Here is a 23,495-nt window from a genome sequence, read left to right on the forward strand (position 1 = left end):
CTCCGGCCCCGACCCGCGGTCACATGTTCGCTAGGCCACGCCCCACGTCCTGCCCCGCCCCGCCCGGCAGATTCCTGTGGACTTGGCTGCCGCGACTTCGGGAGACCCCGAGCTGCGGCGCTCGGTGGGTGAGTCCGCGGTCCGCGGGGGCAGCGAGCCGGGCCCGGGAGCCGGGGGTTGCCGGGACATGCCAAGGCCTCCGAGATCGCCAGGGTCGGCCGACGCCGGGACAGCGTGGGACCCAAGGGTGCGGGCGCTTGGCGCGGGGACCCGGGCGGGGACGTGGCGGGAGTCCCAGCGGCTCTCCGCTTTGCTCGGAGCCGGCGGGCCGCTGACCGTCAGCCGGCGCGGGGTCGCCGCCGGGGACACCGGCGTCGGGGCGAGCGTGTGGGGGGTGGGGAGGTGGATTTTGTCGCGAGCAGCGCAGCGGGGGCAGGGGGGAGAAGGAGGCGTGGGCGGGCTGTGCGCGCAGGGTCGCTGGAACCCTAGAGGATGTTGCGCACCTTGGATTGGAGGCGCCTCTGACGGTCCCTTAGAACAGACTTGGGCTGAGAATGCCACAGGTGGGGACCGAGTAAGGAGTAAAGGCTTGGCCTCAGGAGGGGACTCTCCCAGCTGTGCAGTCCGCCGTAGTGGGTGGAGCCGGCCGTGCTGCGTACTTGGGAAGCCTGGAGCCCCCAAGGACCTCCCGTCCCCCCACCCCGCCGGCAGCCCTGCGGACCCTGCCTCTCTCTGCGCTGTGCCTTTTAAGTTCCCCGGGAGGAGACGGAAAAGGAAACAGATTCTCCAGGGACGAAAGTCTGAGTCGTCTTCAGATGTCTGACAGAGAAACCATTCATTAAACACTGCCGGCGGATTGATGGTGGGGAGAGAAGGGACCCAGGATTAGAGCAGGGGTCCAGGGACGTGAATGGTGAGGCCGGGGGTCCAGCCCCTCTGCACAGGTCGCTGGCTTTCTTTTCCAGACCATCATGGACACTTGGGGTCTAATCCATCCGACCCAGACCCCCTCGAGATGGGAGAAGATGGAGCCCCCATCCAAATGCCCCAGTGTTCCTGGGTCCTCTGCAGCCCAGACCCTGACGGCTCCTCTCTGTCCCTCTCACCTCCCAGCCCCAGCCTCGGAATGCCCTCCTTGGTGAAGGCTCTGGGTCAGCCCGGGTCCTCCAGCCCCAGCATGGCTCCCAACACCTACTGCTGCTCCCTTGCTGCCGTGCAGAGGAGGCTGCCCGTTCTGGCTTGGCTGCCCAACTACTCCCTGCAGTGGCTGAAGATGGACTTCATCGCTGGGCTCTCTGTTGGGCTCACAGTCATTCCCCAGGCACTGGCCTATGCTGAAGTGGCTGGACTCCTGCCCCAGGTGAGGTGTCTGACCCTGCTGCCAGCCACGCCTCCTCCCCCGATGCCTGACCCCATTCTTGGTTTTGCACAGAAACCAAGTGCAAATGCACCTTCAGCCTTCCAGGTTCCCAGCCCCAGACGGGCCGGGAGACCTTTGGTTTACAGACTGTAGTAACACGTGACTGTGGGCATACACACACTTCTCTGCCTGGATGTCACAAACAGGCACCAAGCCAGTTCTGGGTTGTCCATTTAGGACCAGTGAGATGACTCATGGTGGCATTAAGAACACTTCCTCACATTCACAGGCTCAGCATACAGGCCTCTGTGCTCCTGGCAGGCAGCGCCAGCCCCCCACGCCCTCTCTGGCCCTCAGCACCCCAGGGCCCCAGTTGGGTGCTGCTAAACCCTAATCACTGCAGGTCCTCCACTAGAATAACAGAGGGTGGTGTTACTCCCCTCCTGTGTGTGCCAGCGTGCCCAGGGCACGGTCGACACCCGTGGATCTCCATGCTTGAACGCACACAGGAGGGATGTGTGTGGACAGGGCTCAGGCATCCCTGGTGCTCACCACCGTCTCTCCCCGCTATCTCTCCCGGGTGCTCACCACCGTCTCTCCCCGCCGTCTCTCCCGGGTGCTCACCACCGTCTCTCCCCGCCGTCTCTCCTGGGTGCTCACCACCGTCTCCCCGCCGTCTCTCCCGGGTGCTCACCACCGTCTCTCCCCGCCGTCTCTCCCGGGTGCTCACCACCGTCTCTCTCCAACAGTATGGCCTGTACTCTGCCTTCATGGGATGCTTTGTGTATCTCTTCTTGGGCACCTCCCGGGATGTGACGCTGGGCCCCACAGCCATCATGTCCCTCCTGGTCTCCTTCTACACCTTCCACAAGCCTGCCTATGCTGTGCTGCTGGCCTTCCTGTCCGGCTGTATCCAGCTGGCCATGGGATTCCTGCATTTGGGTAAGACTCTGCCTTCCTGCCACAGGCAGAAGGGATTCCAGCTCTGCTCTTCCTGGGGTCTTGAGGCATCCACCTCCTGGGGATGCCCTTAGCCTCAGCATTTCCTTGCTCTGCACGTGTGGAGGAAGGTAAGGCCCTTGGCTTCCAGCCCTACCCTGTTCTTAGAGGCTGGGACACCTGCCCAGGGCCTTAGACCCTAGCCCCCTTTTTGTGGTCTCCAAAAATAGCCCAAACAGGTGTGCTACTTACCAGTCTTTAGCTGTCTGATACCACCCAGCCACATCTACCCTTGTCCTCTGGGACTGGGTAGAGCTGGAACGAGCTCACTATTCCCTCTTGGCTGGCCAGGGTTCCTGCTGGACTTCATCTCCTTCCCGGTCATTAAAGGCTTCACCTCTGCTGCTGCTGTCACCATTGGCTTTGGACAGATCAAGGTAGGCTCAGCATCCGCTCGGGGCAGGACCAAGGCCAGTCCCCATGCTCACAGCCAGTAGGTGTCTTGCTGTTTGAGGCTTCATATTCTCTGTGGGTCAGGAAGCATGCAGCATTCTCATGGGTCCCCCATCAATAAAATGACCCTCTTGGGGAGATGCTAAGTGACAGTCCCTGTTTACAGCAGTGACATGGGGAACTGGCCGCTGTGCGCACCACTCCTGCCTGGTGTTTGTGCCCATGTGCCTGGCTGGCTTTACGGGCTGTGTGCGCCCTTGCAGGCCTCACCTGTCACAGCGTGCTGCTCGAGTTTCAGCAGGCACGCTATTGCCCCACACTGATCTAGCCAGATCATTTTGTTTTTATATTTTTCTCCAACATCTGATTAATAAAATATTTTTGTCTATATTATTTATTTATTTACTTTGAGACAGAGTCTTACTTTATTGCCCTGGGTAGAGTGCTGTGATGTCATAGCTCACAGCAATCTCAAACTCTTGGGCTGCTCAAGTGATCCTCTTGCCTCAGCCTCCCGAGTAGCTGGGACTATAGGTGCCCATCACAACACCCAGCTAATTTTAGAGACTGGGTCTTACTCTGGCTCAGGCTGGTCTTGAACTCATGCTCAGGCAATCCACCTGCCTTGCCCTCCCAGAGAGCTAGGATTATAGGCGTGAGCCACCAAGCCCAGCCCAATATAATATTTTTTAAATGTCAGACTTTTTATGTTTCTATAAGAAACAAAGTACATCTGTAAGAAGTGCTAAAATCAACAGTCACTAGCTGAGGATATAATTTGTTCCCTTTTTTTTTTTTTTTTTGGTTTTTGGCCAGGGCTGGGTTTGAACCCGCCACCTCTGGCATATGGGACCGGCGCCCTACCACTTGAGCCACAGGCACCACCCAATTTGTTCCCTTTTTACTGGGCCGTAAGTCCCTGGAGGGCAGGGGCTGTTACGCTGCTGCCCATGCTGCCGGGTGCTGTGCGAGGTGCACCCTAGGTGAGTGCCCTGCAGGGTGGAACAGAGAGAAAAACTGCCCTCTTCCTGTGAGCAGGGCACTTGGTGAAACGCTCTCTGTGTTTAATTCTCACTGTACCGCTGGAAGGACGGTTTATCATTACCTTCATTTTAGAGAAGCAGTAACTTAGGTGTGGGTGAATGCGATTGTATATTATATACACATCTGCCAGGGTAAGCTTAGAAGATACTGTCTCAGGGGATAGTCCCTCCTTTATTCTGGAAACAGTCTTCCTTTTTACAGTCTAGAATGTTCTTTTTTGTGTGTGTTTTTTTTGGCCAGGGCTGGGTTTGAACCCGCCACCTCCGGCATATGGGACCGGTGCCCTACTCCTTGAGCCACAGGCGCCGCCCCAGTCTAGAATGTTCTTTTAGGCTGGGTATGGTTGCTCACACCTGTGATCTCAGCACTCTGGGAGGCTGAGGTGGGAAGGATGCCTTGAGTTTAGGAGTTCAAGACCAGCCTGAGCAAGAGCGAGACCCTGTCTCTACTAAAAATAGAAAAACTAGCCAGGCACGGTGGCTCATGCCTATAATTCTCCTCTCTGGGAGGCCACAGCGGGTGGATTGCCTGAGCTCACAGGTTGGAGACCAGCCTGAGCCAGAGCAAGACCTCATCTCTAAAAATAGCTGGGTGTTTTGGTGGGTGTCTATAGTCCCAGCTACTTGGGAGGCTAAGGCAAGAGAATCACATGAGCCCAAGAGTTTGAGATTGCTATGAGCTATGAAACCACGGGCACTCTAGTGAGGGTGACAATGTGAAACTCTGTCTCAAAAAGAAAAAAAAAAGAATATTAAAATAAAATAAAAATAGAAAAACCAGCTGGGTGTGGTGGTAGGCACCTATGGTCCCAGCTACTCAGGAGGCTGAGGCAAGAGGATCACTTGAGCCCAGGAGTTTGAGGTTGAGGTTGCTTTGAGCTAGACTGACACCATCACACTCTAGCTAAAGAAAAGAAGAATGTTCTTTCATAGGGTCCTAGTGAGAGTAGAGGGTACCTTCTTTAATCATTCATATTTGGCAATGTAGTTCTCCCCCAATTCCAACTAACCTCCCTGTAGCCCCTGTGTGTCACCCTGGGAATCTGGGTCTCCACTTCCCCTTGACGCTTCCTACCTGAGAGACAAAGACTAAAGCATGATTAAGAGCCCCCTTCCCACCCACTGGACCCCTGCTTGGCCCGGGATTCCTAGCCTGGTACCTGGAAGCCCTTGGGAACCTGACTGCTGAGAACCCAGGCAGGGGATGGGGTCAGGTGGGTGGTTGGTTGATGGACACAGCCTTGAGCCAATGGCAGCAAGAGTCTGTGTGGCGGGGGTGGGCCGCTGAGTGAGGGAGTCCCTGGAGGCAGGGCTGGGAGGGTGGTGGGTCCAGGTGCCTGGTCCCCAGACCCCAGGCCTCGCAGCTTAGAGCTGTAGAATGGGTCTCGCAGCTGTTTTTTGCAAGACATGAATGTAACTTGGAGAAATATGTCATTGACCCAGAGGTTGTGAAGAGCCTACTTGTTGGTCCACCACCCTGGGGGGCTTGGGAGTGGGCAGGTGGTACCCTGAGAGCCCGGAGCTGTGCCCCAGAAAGGACCTAGGGGTTGGGGATCTTGCCTCCACCCAGGCCCCCACAGGAGGCAGAGAGCGAGGGGAGTGGGTGGCACAGAGCCTTGGTTCAGGGGACCGTGATCTAATCCGCATCTCTGTTTGGACAGAACCTCCTGGGACTGCAGAACATTCCCAGGCAGTTTTTCCTGCAGGTATATCACACCTTCCTCAGCATTGGAGAGACCAGGTACTGGCAGCTTTCATTTCTCCCCCATCTAAGGAAGCTCTTCCTTCTAGACCCCTGTCCAAGCTCCCACCTGTTCCCACCCAGGTGGCATTTTATTCCTTCTGGGCCCTACTGCTCCCCAGGTTCCCCAGAGCAGCAGCCGCGCCTGGGAGCTGGTTAGAAGTGCAGACTCTCAGGCCAGCTCCTGACCGGCTGGGTCAGAGTCAGTTTTTTAACAAAAAACCCACAGCTGGAGCCTGGGGACCCTGAGCCCAGCAGCGCAGCTGTCTCCACAGAGCTTTCCTGGGCGGCAGGAAGGAGAGGAGAAAAATCAGCCTGGTCTCTCAGGGATTGTAATTTATTCAGGAAGAGAACACAGGGCACAGGAACAGTGATGCAGACAGAGCACAGGTGGAGCAGAGAAGAGAGAGGAGGAGATGGTTTGGGGGGCTGCCTGGTGCTGAGGGGGGCTGTCTGGGGGCGCTGCCTGGTGCTGAGGCCTGGAGGGAGTCATGGACCATCGTCTCCCTCCCTCTGATCAGCTGCTGAGGTTTTTGGTGGCAGAAGGCAGCCTCATGGGTCCAATGGAAGTGGAGTCTGACCAGTCAGAGCAACACTGACTGTCAGAGGTAAAAGGGACCTTAGCGATGACACAGCCCGGCGCCTTCCAGGACAGACAACTGCAGTGGGCCAACTGCTCGGGCTGGTCCCTGTTCCCTGCGGTCACTCACTGACTAGATCCTAGCCCACAGACGTGAGTCCCAGAGGGATAAGAGACTGCAAAAACAAAAGGTTGGCCCTGCCTCCACTATGACCAGGCCTCTCCACTCCCAGTCCTGCACAGGCCCATGTGCTTGCTGAATTCTGGGTGAAGTTTTGAGGTGGAACAGTAGATTGCTTAGGAGAAAGCAGAAAAGACAATTAAGAGAGAAAGCTTTCCAGCAGAAGCCACAGCGGAGGCCGGAAGGCTCCTGTCAGTGTGAGTGTGGGCAGGGCTGAGCTGTGACTGGCCATCTGTATCTCTGCAGGGTAGGCGATGCTGTGCTGGGGCTGGTCTGCATGGTGCTGCTGCTGGTGCTGAAGCTGATGCGGGACCATGTGCCTCCCGTCTACCTCGACATGCCCCCTGGTGTGCGGCTCAGCCACGGTCTGGTTTGGGTTGCGACGACAGGTGAGGGGCCCTGCAGACATCATGGGCACCCTGGGCTGCACCCTCCGTGTGGGCATCCAGGGAGCCCTGAGTCTCATGTCAGTGGTTTGGGCATGACTTGTACGTCGGCACGTTTAAAATGTGGTAGGCAGTTCTAATCCACAGCTACAGTGGAAATGTCTGGCTTTGAGTCCCAGCTTAGTCTGGTGTTTGGTGTTTTTTTTTTTCCAGCAAGAGGACAGTTTATTGGTGGAACGATTGATTGATAAAACAAAAGAGGGGAAATAGAACCTCCAGCAGCAGACGGGGGAATCCAAGTGGGAAGCCCCTCTGGCGTTTAGTCTTTACCAGAGTTCCTTGCTACAGTCCCTGTCACTGTAAAGTGGAAAATGTAAAGATGCTGTTCATTGCGACACTCGGAGGGTGGCTTGGGACTGACAGCCTGGGCACCCTCTAGGGTCCTGGTGCAAATACAGAATCTCAGGCTCCACCCTGACCTCCAGGCCAGAAACTGCATTTTAATTTAACATGGTCCTCAGGAGGATTGTGGCATGTGAAAGTCTGGGACATGCTGCCTTGAGATCCTGTCAGAGGAGACGGGAGAGGCTCAGGAGAGACCCCAAAGTTCATCATCCTCATGTGTCACAAAGACAGGAGACCTCACACCACCCAGGATCATCACCCAGGGTCACGTGGGAAAGACAGCCAGGTGGGCAGAAGTCAGAGCAGGGGGTAGAAGATTTAAGTTACAGCCTTTATTGGGTCCTTTGCCTTGGGAACGGCAGCATCTCTCCAGCCAGAAAAGCTTACGATTTCAAAACATCACCATCTTCCCACTTGGATTCCCCCCTCTGCTGCTGCAGGTTCTATTCCTGTAACCCTAGCACCAGGGGAGGCCAAGGTGAGTGGATTGTCTGAGCTCAGGAGTTCGAGACCAGACTGAGCAAGAGTGAGACCACAGCTCTAAAAATAGCGGGGTGTTGTGGGGGGTGCCTGTAGTCCCAGCTACTCTGGAGGCTGAGGCAAGAGGATTACTCAAACCCAAGAGTTTGAGGTTGCTGCGAGCTACGATGCCATGGCACTTCACTGAGGGTGACCAAGTAAGACTGTCCCCCCCAAAAAAAACCCCTCCAGAACTTCTCGAGGTCACATAGCCTGGAGGAGGGTGAAGGAAGCATCTCCCCTCAATGGTCTCCTGTGTCCATCACACCTCATGTCTGGCACCTTAAACTCTGTTGTTTGGTCACCTTGTCCATTTTTAGTAATTTTATGTAGGGGGGAGGGGATGGGGTGTTAATCTGGGTTAGTTCTCTGTCTGGCCTCAAAGTGGAAGCACCGGGGCATCTGATGCAGAGTGTCTCTGCTGCTGTGCAGTTGTCCACGCAGTCACCTGGAGGGCGTGCGGGAGGAGGCGTGCCCACCAGCCCATGTCTTGCCACTCTGCTGTCCCTCTGTCCTGCACGCTGCACAGAGCCGCCTGCCACACAGTCCCTTGTACTGTGCTGTTTCAGGGTGCAGGGTGAGGGATTGTGGCTGGGGTGGGGTGTGTCTGCCCCAGGGAGCAGGGTTTCACCGCATCCTCTTTCCTGTCCCAGCTCGCAACGCCCTGGTGGTCTTCTTCGCAGCTCTGGTCGCCTACTCCTTCGAGGTGACTGGATACCAGCCTTTTATGCTAACTGGGGAGACGGCAGAAGGGCTCCCTCCAGTCCGGGCCCCTCCATTCTCAGTGACCACCACCAACGGGACAGTCTCCTTCACCGAGATGGTGCAGGTAGGCAGAGACGGGAGCCAGGACAGCGCAGCTGGCGCTCAGTGGCCCCCAGGCCTGGTGACGCATCCGTGATGTGTCTGTGTAGCGTCGGAGGGTCTGCGCTCACTTAGGGCTGCCCAGAGCTCCACTAATGGGGCAATCCCAGATTGGACTCAGCCTCAAGTGACATCCCGTTTGTTTTTCTGCCTCAAGCCCAGGGGTGTTTCTTTTATTTTGGACACTGGCTGAGAATACGTCTGCCATGTTGCTCTTAGCACCTTGCTCCTTTTATGACAAGGAGGTGGCCCTTGGCTGTGAGCTCAGGACTGCAGGAGGTGCACTTGCTCTGGTAGACGTGGAGAAGGGGGGTCCCGCCCTGGCGGGTCACTGTCTGGTCAGACCTGTCCTCTCCCAGTTAGGTAGGCCGCTCACCGTCCCTTTCTCCTCTTAGGACATGGGGGCAGGGCTGGCTGTGGTGCCTCTGATGGGCCTGCTGGAGAGCATCGCGGTGGCCAAGGCCTTTGGTAAGATGCCCGCCACCCCGTACCTGGAGGTCTCATTCTGAGCCTCACCTGCCCGGCTCGGCTTTCCTGCTTTCTTGTTTGCTTCTATCTGCTCTAATTTTAGAAAGATGAATTTCTATCCAAGTAACACGTGCTCATACGTATGTACACACATGCACACACACATGAATCCATGCAGTGAAGATGGCTTTACAATGAAAGCTTCACACAGGGTGTGCTGGTGAGTGTTAGCGGCCTGCGCTCTGTGGAGGAAGCCCTGCTTCCACGGTGGCCAGTTAAAAGCTGAGTGTGAGTGTCGGGGCCTGGCGCTGGGAAGGGATAGGTATTAAGCTACTGCCATGTGGCTCCTCGTCTGTAGATGCATTGGGTGTGAATAACGTCACCAGCAATGGTCAAACGTTGTCACATAAATTAGGGAGGGATGAGATTTAAGTATTGTGTTTTTTTCCTAATTAATTTGTTTAAGTAAAAGTTTTAATTTAGGCCAGGTGTAGTGGCTCACACCAATGATCTTAGCCCTCTGGGAGGTCAAGGTGAGAGGATCCCTTGAGCTCAGGAGTTCAAGAACAGCTGGAGCAAGAGCGAGAGCTCTGTCTCTACTAAAAATAGAACAGTTAGCTGGGTGTAATGGTGGCTGCCTGGCTACTTGGGGGGCTGAGGCAGGAGGATCACTTGAACCCAGGAGTCTGAGGTTGCTGTGAGCTAGGCTGATGTTACTTCCGTCTACCCAGGGTGACAGAATGAGACTTGTCTCAGAAAAAAGAAAAGGGCAAGTTTTAATTTAATTGGTAATAATGGCTGGGCTTGGGCAGTGCCTGTGGCTCAGTGAGTGGGGTGCCGGCCCCATATACCGAGGGTGGCGGGTTCGGACCTGGCCCCGGCCAAACTGCAACCAAAAAATAGCCAGGCCTTGTGGCAGACGCCTTTGGTCCCAGCTGCTCAGGAGACTGAGGCAAGAGAATCGCTAAAGCCCACGAGTTTGAGGTTGCTGTGAGCTGTGACTCCTGTGAGTCACAGGTGCCTACCACAATGCCTGGCTATTTTTGTTGTTGTTGCAGTTGTCATTGTTTAGCAGGCCTGGGTCAGCCTGGGTGCATGTGGTCAGCGCCCTACCCACTGAGTATGGGCACCACCAAGAGGGTTTTCTTTTTCATAATTCTGGCAATTGCTCAAAATCATACCACAGTTTGTTCCATATATAGCTTGTGTCTTCTTTGCTCAGTTTTTGCTTTTCTGAGTATGTATTTCTGTTGCAAGAAGAAAATGTAGGTGTTTCTCTGTTTCCATATCTTACAGCTTTTACTCGTCTGTTACTTAGAAAACATTCTGTCCTTTTCTTTTCTGTTTTTCTTTTTAGAGACAGGGTCTTGATGTGTTGCCTAGGCTAGACTTGAACTCCTGGGGTCAAAGGATCCTCCTGCCCCAGCCTCCTCAGTAGTGGGAACAAAACATTCCATTTCTTCTGAAGTTGCCTGGCGTCCAGGTCTGATTTGTGAACCTGGTCATTCTCTTAAACCACGGCCTGCTGCTTGTTTTGTGTGGCCGTTGATCTCAGAACGACTCACGTTTTTCAATGGTTGGAAAAAGTCAAAAGAATAATAACAACTTGGGACACCTGAATGGCATGCGTAATTCAAACCTCAGTGTTCACAAAAGTTATTGGAACATGGCCAACTTTAGGAGCTCATTACCTGTGGCTGCTCTTGTGCTGCGTGTCCACAACAGCCACTGTGGGCCTGCAAAGCCTACAATATTGACAGTCTTCCAGGTTCATGCTCCTGTAGCTTCTCCCGAAATCTCTGTCTGCACCTTTCAGAGACGGACACGTCTGTCCTTTCTAGTCACTGCAGGTTGTAATCAGAGAGGTTTCTAGTTTTAAACATTTTTCTCTTATTGTAAAAGAAATAACTATAATTTGTTATAGAAGAAGTTGCAAGTGCAGAGATGAATAAAGAAGGGACAGGGCAGGCTGAGTGTGGTGGCTCATGCCTGTAATGCCAGGCTCTGGGAGGCGGAGGCGAGTGGATCCCTTGAGCTCAGAAGTTCAAGACCAGCCTGAGCAAGAGGGAGACCCCATCCCCACTAAAAATAGAAAAACTAGCTGGGCCCTGTGGCGGGCGCCTGTAGTCCCAGCTACTCAGGAGGCTGAGGCAGGAGGATCCTCGAGCCCAGGAGTTTGAGGTTGCTGTGAGCTGTGACAATGCCATAGCACTGCAGCCTGGTGACAGAGTGAGACCCTGTCTAAAAAAAGGGGGGGGGGCAGATCATCACAAGAAAAAGAAAAAAGAAGGGACAGATCACTGGTAATCTCTTTTACTTACCCAGTTCCCTGCTGTTAACAGGTTCATGTGCCTCTTTCCAGCTTTTGTGAGCCCCACACACACAGTGGTGTACACATGCGTGTGTGTGCGTCTTTGTACCTGTATCTGCAAACCTTCATGCTGTGTATGAAAGCACCTGTTTCTCCCTTCACGCACACTTCCCACGGATACTGATACTACTTAACAGTGTCTTTGCCATTTGTTCTCTTTAGCGTCTGAGAATAATTACCGCATCGACGCCAACCAGGAGCTGCTAGCCATTGGTAAGATGCCAGCCATGAGCCCCGGGGGTATAGGCGGAAAGCCTGTATGAAAAAACCTTTAAACAAGATTCATTCTGAGAGAGCAAGTTACCAGTCTTTTGTGAGTAGGAAAAAGAAAGACCTGGATAGAACTCCTTAAGTGAGTCAGGACTTGGTCACGTAGAAGTGATTAAAAGACCTGGTCATGGAGGCAGCCCTGCTAACCGGTTCCTGTATATATCAGTCATTTCTAGACCATCCTTAAGATGGATGACTGCCCCAGATGGTCTGTTAAAAGGCCAAGCATTCATCAGCTTCTTTCCCCCTGGAGTTTTGTTTTGTGGTTTAGTTTTAATTAAAAAATATAAGAATAATTTTAGACAAAAGTAGTAGAATGTTTTTCAGTTAATCAGTAGACATGTAGGCATCAGCCCATGTTAGGCCTGGTTATGAGGTGGGTAGGAGGATGAAGTCATATGATTATTGATTAATAGTGTGTATGTGCAGTGCTGCCTACGTAAGCAGTATTGGAATAAAGAAAAAATGCTGCATGCCAAGAGAGAACTGCAGTCTTTCCTTCTTTCAGTATTTCATTGCAAGTTTCATTCTTTGCGACGCTCCCAATGGTCAATTCACACAACACGGGGGTCTGGGCCTCTGTATCTTGCTGAGTTGTGCAGAGTGTGGCAATGATCATGGTAGACTGCCGGGGACAGAGGTCCCATTGGGGCCCTTTGGGAATGTGGGCGTGGACTCATTCCCAGAGTTCCATGTGGTTTGGTTTAATCTCTGGAAACAGGAAGCCGCCAGGGGGTGTCCATTCTGTCCATGACCGAGCAAGCGCTGTGTACCGGGCCCTGTACCAAGGAACACCTGGAAAGTTCCTTCTCAGGGTGGGGGCTTGTGGGGCTGGAGCTCATGGCCAGGCAAAGTCACAGCTTAGTTTCTTTTTTCCCTGAAAGAGTGAACCCCAAGTTTGGGCCCCCATGCAAGGCCTGCACCTCTGGGCCCGCCCCCCGTGTCCCTTTTCCTTCTATTCTGTGCTCCTTTTGCACCTGACAAACCCCGTCTGCTTCCTTTCCAGGCCTCACCAACGTGCTGGGCTCCCTGGTCTCATCCTACCCCGTCACAGGCAGCTTTGGACGGTGAGTGGCTGCGCCCTCATCTGTGCCTTGGGCAGGGCCACAACGCACCCACTTTCACCGAGCTGGGCTCTTTGCCCATGTTCAGTTCCTTTTTGCTCCTACCCTGGTTGGGGATCTTCCTGTCCTCCTGACAGCATCGTCCCTTTGTCCACTGTTGACTGGGGGGGCTGCTGTCCTCCCGAGGCTGCCAGCTTCTGTGGCCCCATAGCCAGCACTGCAGTCCAGGCATGACATGGCGTTCCCAGCTCTCAGTGCTGGTACCTACACAGGAAGAAGGGTCGCTGTGCGCTGAAGAGGGGTCCAGACCCAGGGCCCTCCTGAGTCAGGATGGCAGGGTGGGGGTGACCTATGTCTTAAAGGAGAAGAACAGGTGTTACCCCCCCACCCTGTCCAGATGGGGGACGAAGACAAAGCAAGTGGAAACCGCAAAGGGCTTGTACTTTCTGATTTGTGTTCTCCTTAGAGTCAATACAAAATGATATATATTGCCCCCAAACAAAACAGGATGGCCCCAATGGGACCTCTGCCCCTGGTGGTCTATCATGATCATCTCCACACCGCACAACTCAGCGAGATGCAGAGGCCCAGGCCCCTGGGGCCCATGGCTAGCATCTTACTGATGGCGCAGTTGTCTGTGACTGTGCCCTGAGTCACCTGGCCGCCCACCCCAGACTTCAGACTCCTGCTTCCCAGATCTTGGCCGCATTGATAGAGGCCTCCCTTTCCCCGCCCGGCCCCCAGTCATTCAGTCTCTCATTGTCTTTCAGGACGGCAGTGAATGCCCAGTCTGGGGTGTGCACCCCAGCAGGGGGGCTGGTGACAGGTGAGCTCCCACTTCTCCCCTGTCCCCACACTGTGAGAGGGGCCAACAGCTAGAGACTGCCATGCTTAGGGTGCTGCTGAGTCTGCTTTGGCTTGCAGGCCATGTCCCCTGGGGCTGCATCAGGACTGGGGGCTGTGCCGTTCATGCCCCCCAGCCTGCGATGCTCCTCTGAGCAGGAGGCTGCTTGCTGAGCAGGATCCGGCCTGCAGGTCACTTGGTGCCCTGTGCCCACAGGAGCACTGGTGCTGCTGTCACTGGCCTACCTGACCTCCCAGTTTCACTACATCCCCAAAGCCGCTCTGGCTGCGGTCATCATCATGGCGGTGGCCCCGCTGTTTGACACCAAGATCTTCAGGACGCTCTGGCGCGTTAAGAGTATGTACTGGCGGTGCCTGTGGCTCAAAGGAGTAGGGCGCCGGCCCCATATGCCGGAGGTGGCGGGTTCAAACCCAGCCCCGGCCAAAAACTGCAAAAAAAAAAAAAAAGTATGTATGTCCTGCCCTTGTGTGGAGCGGCTGTGAACTCAGGAGTGCCCTTGGTGCTCTAGCAGGGGCCGGAGCTGGGAAATTGGTATCCCTAGGGATGGCAGGTCAGGAGGTGGCCCCAGGGCTGGGGGTTTGGGGCTGCTGGGACCGGCTGGGCTCCTCCCTGAAGGGCTGCTGTGCTGCTCTGGCCTGCAGAGTCTGGCATACCAGCGACCTTGCTTCAGTGCGGGGTGTCCTCTCCTGCCCCCACCCCATCTGCCTCTGGCTAGCCCAGATGGGAGGGGCCTCCCAGAGGGCCTGCAGGGTCCAGCATGATTTTGCCCCACTGGTCACAGTGCCCCAGGGCTTCCCAAACCAGCAGTCCCTTTAATGTAACAAATTTGCAGTGTCTTACATTTATATGGAAAGGGCTTGTGTAGCTTACCAGGCGTTTTTTGGTCAGCCCCAGCCAGTTGCCAGGTGGGAAGACCTATCTTGCTGCCAGCCTCTTGCTTGCTGGTCCTCGGCACATTACCGCACCTGCTTTGTAGAACAGCTGTGGGACACTAAGGTGCCCTCATGGAGTTGGCACGTGCCACCCATGGAAACTGAGGTTCAGGGTATGTGGGGATGTCTGAGTCACCTGTGTCGGTTGGACTCCACCCAGGGCTGACCCCCAAGCTGACCACTTTGCCCCAAGACACCTCTCTTTGGGTCCCTAAGGTTCACATGACTACACTCCACTTCTCAGCCAGCTCTGTGCCCAGTCTCTCCTTCTCAGTCCCGTCAAGTCCCCTGCTGACCCCGGAGGGTGGTGCCTGGGATCCCGGCGCGGCAGGTATTAACTGTGGCTCAGCAAGGCAGGAAGAGGAATTTCTCCTCTGACTGGACATGAATTTGAGCTGCCGTCCCCTTCCCTGCTGCATGGCCTCAGTGCCAGCTGCAGTCCTTGAATCCCCAGAACCAATTCCCTAGGGGGCCGCTTCAGCTCCATCAGTGGGTCTCATCAGCGTGGGAGAGCTCGAGGGCTGGTTGGCAGGGCTGAGTGGGGGTCTTGCCTCAGACAGACCCTCCCCCAGGGCTTGACCTGCTGCCCCTGTGCGTGACATTCCTGCTGTGCTTCTGGGAGGTGCAGTACGGCATCCTGGCCGGGGTGCTGGTGTCCTTGTTCCTGCTTCTGCGCGCCGTGGCCAGGCCCGGGACCCAGGTACCAGCCCACCCGCCTGGGGCTGGGGGAGTGATTGTGGTCGTGGGTGCTGCTGGCAGGCAGGCACACCCTCTGGTACAAACCACAGAGCTCGCCACTGTGTCTCCAGGCCGGGGTGGGGGGGAGAGGGCTCCCACCAGCTCCTTACTCTCCATCCCCTCCAGTGCACTGGGTCTGGATCCGGGCTTCCTGCCTGGGATGGGTCATGTTTGGGAGAGGCTACCGTGTTGGACCTGCATCTGGCAGTTGCTTGTTCCCCTAGGTGTCTGAGGGGCCAGTTATTGTCCTGCAGCCAGCCAGCAGCCTTCACTTCCCTGCTGTTGAGTCTCTGCGGGAGGCCATCCTGAGCCAGGCCCTGGAAGGTACCTGGGGTTTGCCCAAGCTCCCTGCCCTGCCCTCTGCACCCGGCCAGGAGGACTCGAGCAACTGAGGGCATCTCCTGAGGTCACCTGGCCTGGCACCTGTTCTGTGCTCTGCTGCAGGCGGGCCAGCAGTTCCCTACACGTTGCTCCTTCATTGCCCCTGAGGTCTTGTTTTTATTCCTTCTGGGGTGCCAATGGGGAGCCCAGGGGCCTCTGGTCCTGGGAAGGAAGCAGCTGTTGACCCAAACAGCTGTTGTCTGGGCAGCACTTGCTGGCCTCGCTCTGCCCCTGGCCTATGCATTGGCTGCTTTTGCCCTGTGTGACTGGCTCGGGTCTGTCTCTGCAGTGTCCCCCCCACGCTGCGTGGTCCTGGAGTGCACCCATGTCTGCAGCATCGACTACACTGTGGTGCTGGGGCTCAGCGATCTCCTGCAGGATTTCCACAAGCAGGGTGCCAGCCTGGTCTTTGCCGGCCTACAGGTAAGCCAGCCTGGGGCTGCCTCTAGGGTCAGTGGTCACTGTGTGGCAGCCTTTGCAGCAGCCCACAGTCTGATGTTTCCCAAGCATGGACGGTCCAGCCCATTGGCTGACTCTGGCTCCGCCTCCAATCTGCTCAGGACCCGTCCCATTCCTCCTGCCTTCCTGCCCTGTCAAGTGGGGAGTGGCGGCCTCCCTGCCCCCGAGGGGTTAGATTGTGTGGCCTCATTTCCCTGGTGGTGGATGCCAATCCACACCCTCTGCCATGCCGTACTCCGTGCTGGGGACGAGTGATGATGAGAGTGGGTCTCTGTTTTTGTTTTTTTTTTCTGCAGTTTTTGGCTGGGGCTAGGTTTCAACCCACCACCTTTGGCATATGGGGCCAGCGCCCTACCCCTTTGAGCCACAGGCGCTGCCCTAGAGAGTGGGTCTCTGTTTAGGAAGCAAAAATACATGTGCGTGTAGGATTGTGTGCAGACACGTGTGGTCCAGGCTTCAGAGGCCAAGATAGGTGCTATACAGGCTGTCCAGTCCAGGGCAGCAGGTGACAGTATGAGATGGGGTGTGTAAATCAGTTCTTTAGCTCTCAACAGCCTGGGGCTTGTGCTGTTGGACTGTGACACTTTCCTCACATGTTACCGTGAGACACAGCTGAACCTCATCGCGGAGTGTCCTGGCAGTGCAGGGCTGATGTCGTGCAGGAGGGGCCAGGGTTAGCAGTGGAGGAGCTGCTACTTGTCATTGTGGTTGAGTGTTCTCCCTTCCACATCCTGCATGGTGGCCTGTGGGGGTGTTGCTGGAATCTGGGGTGCAGAGCAATGTCACAGAGGCTAAGGCCTGCTGAAGGAATTGTATGGAATAAGGGAGGCTGTAAGTCCTCTTAGGCATGTAGCAAAAAATCTTTATTTTAACACAGCTTACATAGCCAGTACCACACGTATACACTATTAATCAATAATCTTACGACATAGACATCATCCATCTAAAATCTGGAGACTTGATTCTCGTGATCATCATCTGACCACCTGTGACCAGGCCATCATCGGCCCAGCGTCCACCTGTCTATTGATCAACTAACAAAACGCTCCATTAACATTGTCTTTTACCATAATTACATCTGAGATTAAGTTTAAGCCACAAAGCAAACTCTGGGAGAATAAGCTGCTTGAATGCTGGACCTTTAAGAGACCATCTGGAGGGGTTATTCATTCTCTTGGAGTGGTGGAGATTCCTGAGATATACGGAAGACTTGCCTGCAAACCCTGCCCCCAGGACCAAGCCTTTGTTCACCAGTCTTACCTTCTGCATGATCACGCCTAAGGTCAAAACGGAGTTCTATCCCGGTCTCTCCTTCCCCAAAAGACTTCAAACCTGTTCTCACAGAATGAATCTGTTTAAAGGCACACACAGGCTTTTCTCCTATGTGGGGGACATAGGCATGTCCCCCAGGGTGGCAGAGGAGATGTTTGCAAACTAGCCATGTGTGAAACGGGACATCAGGCAAACCCACCAACGCCAGGGTCAGCACAGCCAGCCTTGTCAGGGTTTATTCACTCAAACCAGCCTGCGAGGTTGACACTGTCCTGGTCCCCCAGTCCAGAGTTAGTCAGTGAGGCCCATAGAGGCTGAGTTGACCTGCCGTGAGTCCCACAGGGAGGAGGCAGGCCAGGCCTCCGCCTCAGGGCGTCTGGCTCCAGGGCTCTGCCTCCAGCTATCCGCACAGTGCTTGGGTCTTCATGGTCTTTGGAGACAATTCATTTAAAAATGCTCCTCTGGGGCGGTGCCTGTGGCTCAGTCGGTAAGGCGCTGGCCCCATATACCAAGGGTGACAGGTTCAAACCTGGCCCCAGCCAAACTGCAACCAAAAAAAAAAAATAGCTGGGCGTTGTGGCGGGCGCCTGTAGTCCCAGCTACTCGGGAGGCTGAGGCAAGAGAATCCCTTAAGCCCAGGAGTTGGAGGTTGCTGTGAGCTGTGTGAGGCCACGGCACTCTATCAAGGGCCATAAAGTGAGACTCTGTCTCTACAAAAAAAAAAAAAAAATGCTCCTCTGGACTCAGCAGAGCACAGTGGTTACGGCACTGGCCACATGCATTGAGGGTGCCAGGTTCAAACCCGGCCCAGGCCTGCTAAACAACAATGACAACTGCAACAACAACAAAAAATAACCGGGCATCCCAGCTACTCGGGAGGCTAAGGCAAGAGAATTGCTTAAGCCCAAGAGTTGGAGGTTGCTGTGAGCCGTGATGCCACGGCACTCTACCCAAGGCGACAGCGTCCCCTGGGTGAGATGCTTCTCAGTTTTTACTGTGTGGGGAAGTGCTGCGGGGGCATGTCCACCCAGGTTGCCTGCCTGCCTCGGTGTCACAGAGGAATGTCCCTGCCCTGGGTTGATGTCTGTCTTTCCCCAGGTCCCTGTTCTTCGTGTCCTGCTGTCTGCTGACCTGCAGGGGTTCCAGTACTTCTCCACCGTGGAGGAAGCAGGTAGGTGCAGTTGGAGGGAGGCTGACCCACCCTTCAGGTCAGGCCAGAGCAGGGCTGGCAGAAGAGGCAAGGGGGACTCTCGGTCTTGGAGGTCCTTTCCTCCTTTGGGGACATGTTTTTTAGGGAGTGTGAAGTTTAAATACGTTAAGCAGAGAGGTTTGTAAATGTGCAGTTTTGAGTTCTGACAGCTGGATGCGCCTGTGTATCCACCAGTCTGGACCAATCAAGATAGAACACTTCTGAGCCAGGCACAGTGACTCACACCTGTAATCTCAGCCCTCTGGGAGGCCAAAGCAGGTGGACTGCTTGAGCTCAGGAGTTGTAGACCAGCCTGAGCTAGAGCGAGAATAGAAAAATAGCCCAGCATCATGGTGGCGCTTGTAGTCCCAGCTACTCAGGAAGCTGAGGCAAGAGGATCACTTGAGCCCAAGAGTTTGAGTTTGCTGTGAGCTAGGCTGACACCACTGTACTCTAGCCTGGGCAACAGAGTTAGACTCTGTCTCAAAAAAAAAAAAAAATTCCATCATTCTAGAAAATTCCCCATGCCCTTTCTCCACAGGGCGCCACCATTCTGATTTCTGTCACCATAGGAGGGTTAGTCATAAACATTCCTCTGCATCTGGCTTAGGCTGTGAGGTTCACGCACACTATTGCAAGAGGCAGCTCAGATGCCATGCTGGGTGGGTCTGGACAGGGGCTGGGGCCTCGGCCTTAGAATGGATGCCCCTGTCATTGACAAGGGACTAATGGTCACACAGGCAATAGTGACAGGCTTAGAGAGATGGACGGGAGACTTTTGCAGTTAGGGTTGCCGGCCTGAGTCTCAGTGTCTTCCTGTGTACCAGGGGGCTGGGATGTCAACCCCTCTCCCTGAACAGACCACCCTTGCCTTTCTAGTGCTGGAACAACTTGTTGTATTCTCTGCAGAGAAATACCTGAGGCAGGAGCCGGGGACACAGCCCTACAACATCAGCGAAGACTCTCTTCCGGAACACAAGGTCGCCCTGCTGAAGGCTTAAGGGAGCCACCCATAGGCGTCCAGTGTTTGAAGGATGTCCCGGAAGGTTCTCCCACTGTGATTTGCTGCCGGATGCCAGATGCTGCCTGACAGACACACTGGCCTGGTGGGGTTGACGAACACCTGAGCAAGTGACCCTGGGGGAGGGGAAGGAGGCCTGTGTGGAGATGCCCAGGTGGGCCTCATCGAATTCCCTCCTGCTGTTCCCTGGCAGGAACCCTTTGGGAAGAGTGGTTTGGAGAGAGCCTTTTAGAGTGACAGACCACATGAGAAAGGAAGGAGCAGGGGTTTCCAGCCTGGGCCAGGAGTGGGATCCTCCGGCCCGCAGCACCTGCCTGATCTTGGTCTTGAGTTCCACCTTCAAGCCAGGTTGGGGGGTTGAGGAGGTGCAGGCATTTGGGAGATGGGTCTGCTCTCAATGGCAGTATTTGTGCTATTTTTGGAGAGAAAGCCAAGGTGTGCCAAATGAAGTCTATTTAAAAATGATTTTGTGATTTTTAAATGAAAAAGTTAATAGCTTTGGTGATTTTGTAAATATCATAAATGAACTGTAAAAAACATAGGAAACCATTCCCTGCCAGTCCAGTCTGGCCATCTCTTCAGCGCCACGAGGGTGTGTATTTGTCAGTGTGTGGATATGTTTACAGCTTCACGTAAACGGGATTGTTTCATACATGGTGCTCTGTACCCCATTTTTCATGGTGTTGTTTTCTGTGAAGTATTTATTGTGATGATAAATAGTGTCCGGGTGCAGGACTCTTAATGTCTGCGTGGTACTTGTTCTGCATATGTCCGTCATCCGTGAGCCTCTGTTCCCTGTGTGCAAGGATTATGGACAGGCCTGCGCCCCCCTAGATGCTGAAGGTGAAGCCCCAGCTGCACTGTGACCCTGTCCAGAGGCACGGCCTTGACGAGGGAATGGGGTTAAATGAGGTCACAGGGTGGGGCCTTGAGCCCATTAGAGGCCATAGCAGAGAGCTCTGTCCCTCCAAGGCCAGGCCCTGAGAGGGCCTGGTGAGAGCAAGTCCATGGCTGGCCAGGAGAGGCCTCCCCAGATCCTACAGTGGCCAGCACTGTGGTCTTGGACTTCCGGCCCCCAGAACTGTAAGAAAATTAATTTCTGTTTTTTAAGCCCCCAGCCTGGATATTTTGTTACAGCAACCTGAAACTGTGTGTGGGTGTCTTTATTTTACTTGCTCACCCTTGGGGACAAATCCAAGGCCTGAGGCTGCCTGGGAGGTGTGCTGTCCCTGGACTTGCTTTGGGAAGAACTTGCCATGCAGAGCCGCAGACTGATGGCCCCGCCTCAGGGCCCCGGGCCTCCAGTGTTCCTCTTGGGCAGTCCTAGCCAATATCCGAGCACAGCCGGGGGACTGGGCCCATTAGTCCAGCTGGGCTGGGGCTCCGCCTAGCAGGTGTTGCCTGCTCTGGGCTCTTCATCTGGGCGCTTCCTTATCAGAGGACTCCAGGTCCCTATCTTCAGCCTTCTGACTGCTGTCATCCAGGGCCCTGGCCGACCAGCTGGACTGCTCACTCCTGCCCCTGAGCCATGTATTTTCTGGCTTCCAGCAGCTTCTCTTTCTACACAAAGTGAACCTGTCCCAAAGCTCTGCTGGTGGGGACCCCCTACCCAAGGCTACAAAGGGCAGTGGCTTCTTTTTAGCTTGTACATTCCAGGAGCGCCATTCCTGAGCCGAGAGATGGTCCATTCACAGAACCAGGTGGAGGAAATAGACATACTGTGGTGGGTACTCGGCACCATCCGTTCATTTAAGTCACATCCTCACTCAGCAGTTAGCGTTCTGGATCTGCTCAGGCCAACACACTCGAGGCAGCCCCCAGGGAAATGGATGCAAGGATGTTTGTGGCTGCCTTGTTAGTAAACTGCAAGTCTCTCAACTTGAGCGTGTCTCAGCTGCAGGATAGAAAGACACCGTGGAATGTCACACGGCAGTGAAAGGGACGAGGTCTCCAGCTCCTGAGCTCAGGTGATCCTCCTGCCTAGGCCTCCCAGAGTGCTGGGATTACAGGCGTGAGCCTCCCGGCCAGCCTCTCATCTGACTTTCTAAGGCTGGATTTAAACGTCTTTTTTTGTCCTCATTATTCCTATAAGGAGTGGACAAGGACAAAGAGAAGAGAATTGAAAGGACAATATCCACGAGGGGCATTACGATGGCCTTGCAAATCCAAAAGACACCTTCCTTTGTGGGGTCTGGTCTCACCCTGGGAGGATTCTGATTCTTAAAAGATGTGTTGTGTTTTGCAATTAAAGACGGCCCAGCAGGCAGTTGGTCAGGTCAGGAAGCGGACCTGGGCCTGTGACTCGCTGGGGGAGGTGCATCTGGTAGAGCCAGTGTCTCTACACCCTGCCAGGCAGTGGTGCCTGGTGGCCTAGCACACTCTGCTGGTCCCAGCCTGTGAGGTGTGACCTTGCTGGCCTTTCACAGTCCATCCTGTCACTTTGGGACAGGCTGGGGTTCTGATGCTCAGGCTGGTAGGGCACATGTCATGCCTCCCCTCCCAGACCACACAGCGCCCACACTGGGCTGCCACTGCCCCTCAGGACATACCTAGGAGTGGCCACGTGCTGCCGATCTGGAACGGCATTGCAGTCATGGCCAGCACTCTGCTGGTGTCCCCTGAGATCCCACAAGCAGCATGGGTGGGTGGCGTGGGGCAGAGCCATCTTCTCACTTCCCCTGATATTCTTGTAAGGGGTTTCCAGCATGGGCTGCTGGGGACCTGGTGGGTTGCAGGCTGGGGCGCTGTCTCTCTAGGTTCTGATGACACTCCCTCCCACCAGAATCAGGAGGGCAGCTTGTGGCCACCCTCTGACAAATTGGCTTTGTGCCTGTGTCCAGCCAGGCCGGCCTGCTGCCTCCTTCAAGAGAAACTGTCTCTTGTGGAGCCTCTGCTACATCACCACAAGGGGGAGGCCACAGTGGTGGCCCCGGGTGAACTGGACAGTGGGGACAGCTGGTTAAGGTGGGCTTTGTGGTGAAGGAGCTAAGTGCCCCAAGTGAAAACACATGTAGTGAGAATAAGATGGAGTCATTCAGGCTGGGGCTGAGCCCACACACTGGGTCCTCCCTGACCTTCACCTCATGTCTCCCATCCTTGCTGTTCTATAAATTCAGCTTTAACCTAAAAGTATGTCTCTTTAGTAGTTCAGGGGAATTGATTTAGGAGACCAACCTTAGAATTGGAATGTTGTTTTGGGTCCTGGGTTACGCTGATTATTGTTTATTAGGGACCATGGGTTATGCTGGTTATTGTTTAAGATAAAGATTAACATGATTTTTGCTCTGAACTTTCACGTATAAAACTGATTTGGGAAATGGAAGAACTGAATAGTCTTGGAGAGACTACTCTCTGTTCTCCAGGATCACCCACCTTCTGACAAAGTTTGGTGGACCGTGGATGTAATTTTCCTTGCTCAGTAACCTGGCCCTGACGGATAAGACTTCAGAGTAACCAGATGTCCCTGATGCAAGCCCAGGAACATCTGGGGCTTGGAGGCATGCCATCAAGTGACTCTTTTCTTAAGGAAAAGGTCAGGGAACGGTCAGGGAGAATTGTTTCCGGTTAACGTGTATTTGGGTTATGTGCGTTGGGGAAGCAGACTACCAGCCATGAGAAATGTTACTAGTTGACAAAGAATTGTAACACTTTCTAATAAAACCCTGCAGAAGCAGAGGAGAGCCTCTATCCTTGCAGCTTGTACTGATCACTGATCATCCGTGATCATTTCCTCAGAGAAACAGCAACAGCGGACCTATCCTTGTCTCTGCATATTGGCTGACAGTGACAGGCAGCTGGACCCTTTTGGTCGGTACACACGCACTGCCTGGAGCTCAGACAGCTGACCAGCCCTTTAAGGGGTGAGGGTGCTGCAGGAGGGGCACCCCAAGGAGGGCAGAGCTGGGGGTGCGTGGCCCAGAAGGAAGGACGGTGTAAGTGGAGCCGGTTAGAGAAAGCAGTGCGGGTCCCAGTGGTGTGCTGTTGTGACCTGGGA

The 23,495-nt window shown here is 54.7% G+C and overlaps 1 protein-coding gene across 3 annotated transcripts; it reads left to right on the forward strand.

The window, feature by feature from the left end:
- Positions 1-23: 23 nt before the first annotated feature.
- Positions 24-20,243, forward strand: SLC26A11 (solute carrier family 26 member 11). 3 transcript variants are annotated; one of them, XM_053567863.1, is made up of 17 exons: positions 24-247; positions 1,114-1,360; positions 2,110-2,302; positions 2,651-2,736; positions 5,457-5,536; positions 6,544-6,686; positions 8,261-8,436; positions 8,867-8,939; positions 11,473-11,523; positions 12,587-12,647; positions 13,415-13,470; positions 13,705-13,845; positions 15,014-15,141; positions 15,404-15,503; positions 15,850-15,983; positions 18,390-18,462; positions 19,390-20,243. In XM_053567863.1, exons 1-17 carry the CDS (start codon positions 24-26, stop codon positions 19,479-19,481), a joined length of 2,058 nt encoding a protein of 685 aa, XP_053423838.1. In that variant the 3' UTR covers positions 19,482-20,243. The 3 variants fall into 3 exon arrangements, with proteins under 3 accessions (XP_053423838.1, XP_053423839.1, XP_053423840.1); XM_053567864.1 differs by having other exon boundaries at positions 24-124; XM_053567865.1 differs by having other exon boundaries at positions 39-128.
- Positions 20,244-23,495: the final 3,252 nt, after the last annotated feature.

Source organism: Nycticebus coucang, chromosome 18 (genome assembly GCF_027406575.1).
Source record: "Nycticebus coucang isolate mNycCou1 chromosome 18, mNycCou1.pri, whole genome shotgun sequence".
Classification (NCBI taxonomy): domain Eukaryota; kingdom Metazoa; phylum Chordata; class Mammalia; order Primates; family Lorisidae; genus Nycticebus; species Nycticebus coucang.

What these genes read in the sequence shown, in the direction of transcription:
- SLC26A11 (XM_053567863.1), top strand. Translation starts at nt 24, where the DNA reads ATGTTCGCTAGGCCACGCCCCACGTCCTGCCCCGCCCCGCCCGGCAGA. An exon ending in GACGCTCTGGCGCGTTAAGA is followed by an intron (nt 13,846 to 15,013) that starts GTATGTACTGGC and finishes ACCCTCCCCCAG; the next exon opens with GGCTTGACCTGCTGCCCCTG. An exon ending in TGGCCAGGCCCGGGACCCAG is followed by an intron (nt 15,142 to 15,403) that starts GTACCAGCCCAC and finishes TTGTTCCCCTAG; the next exon opens with GTGTCTGAGGGGCCAGTTAT.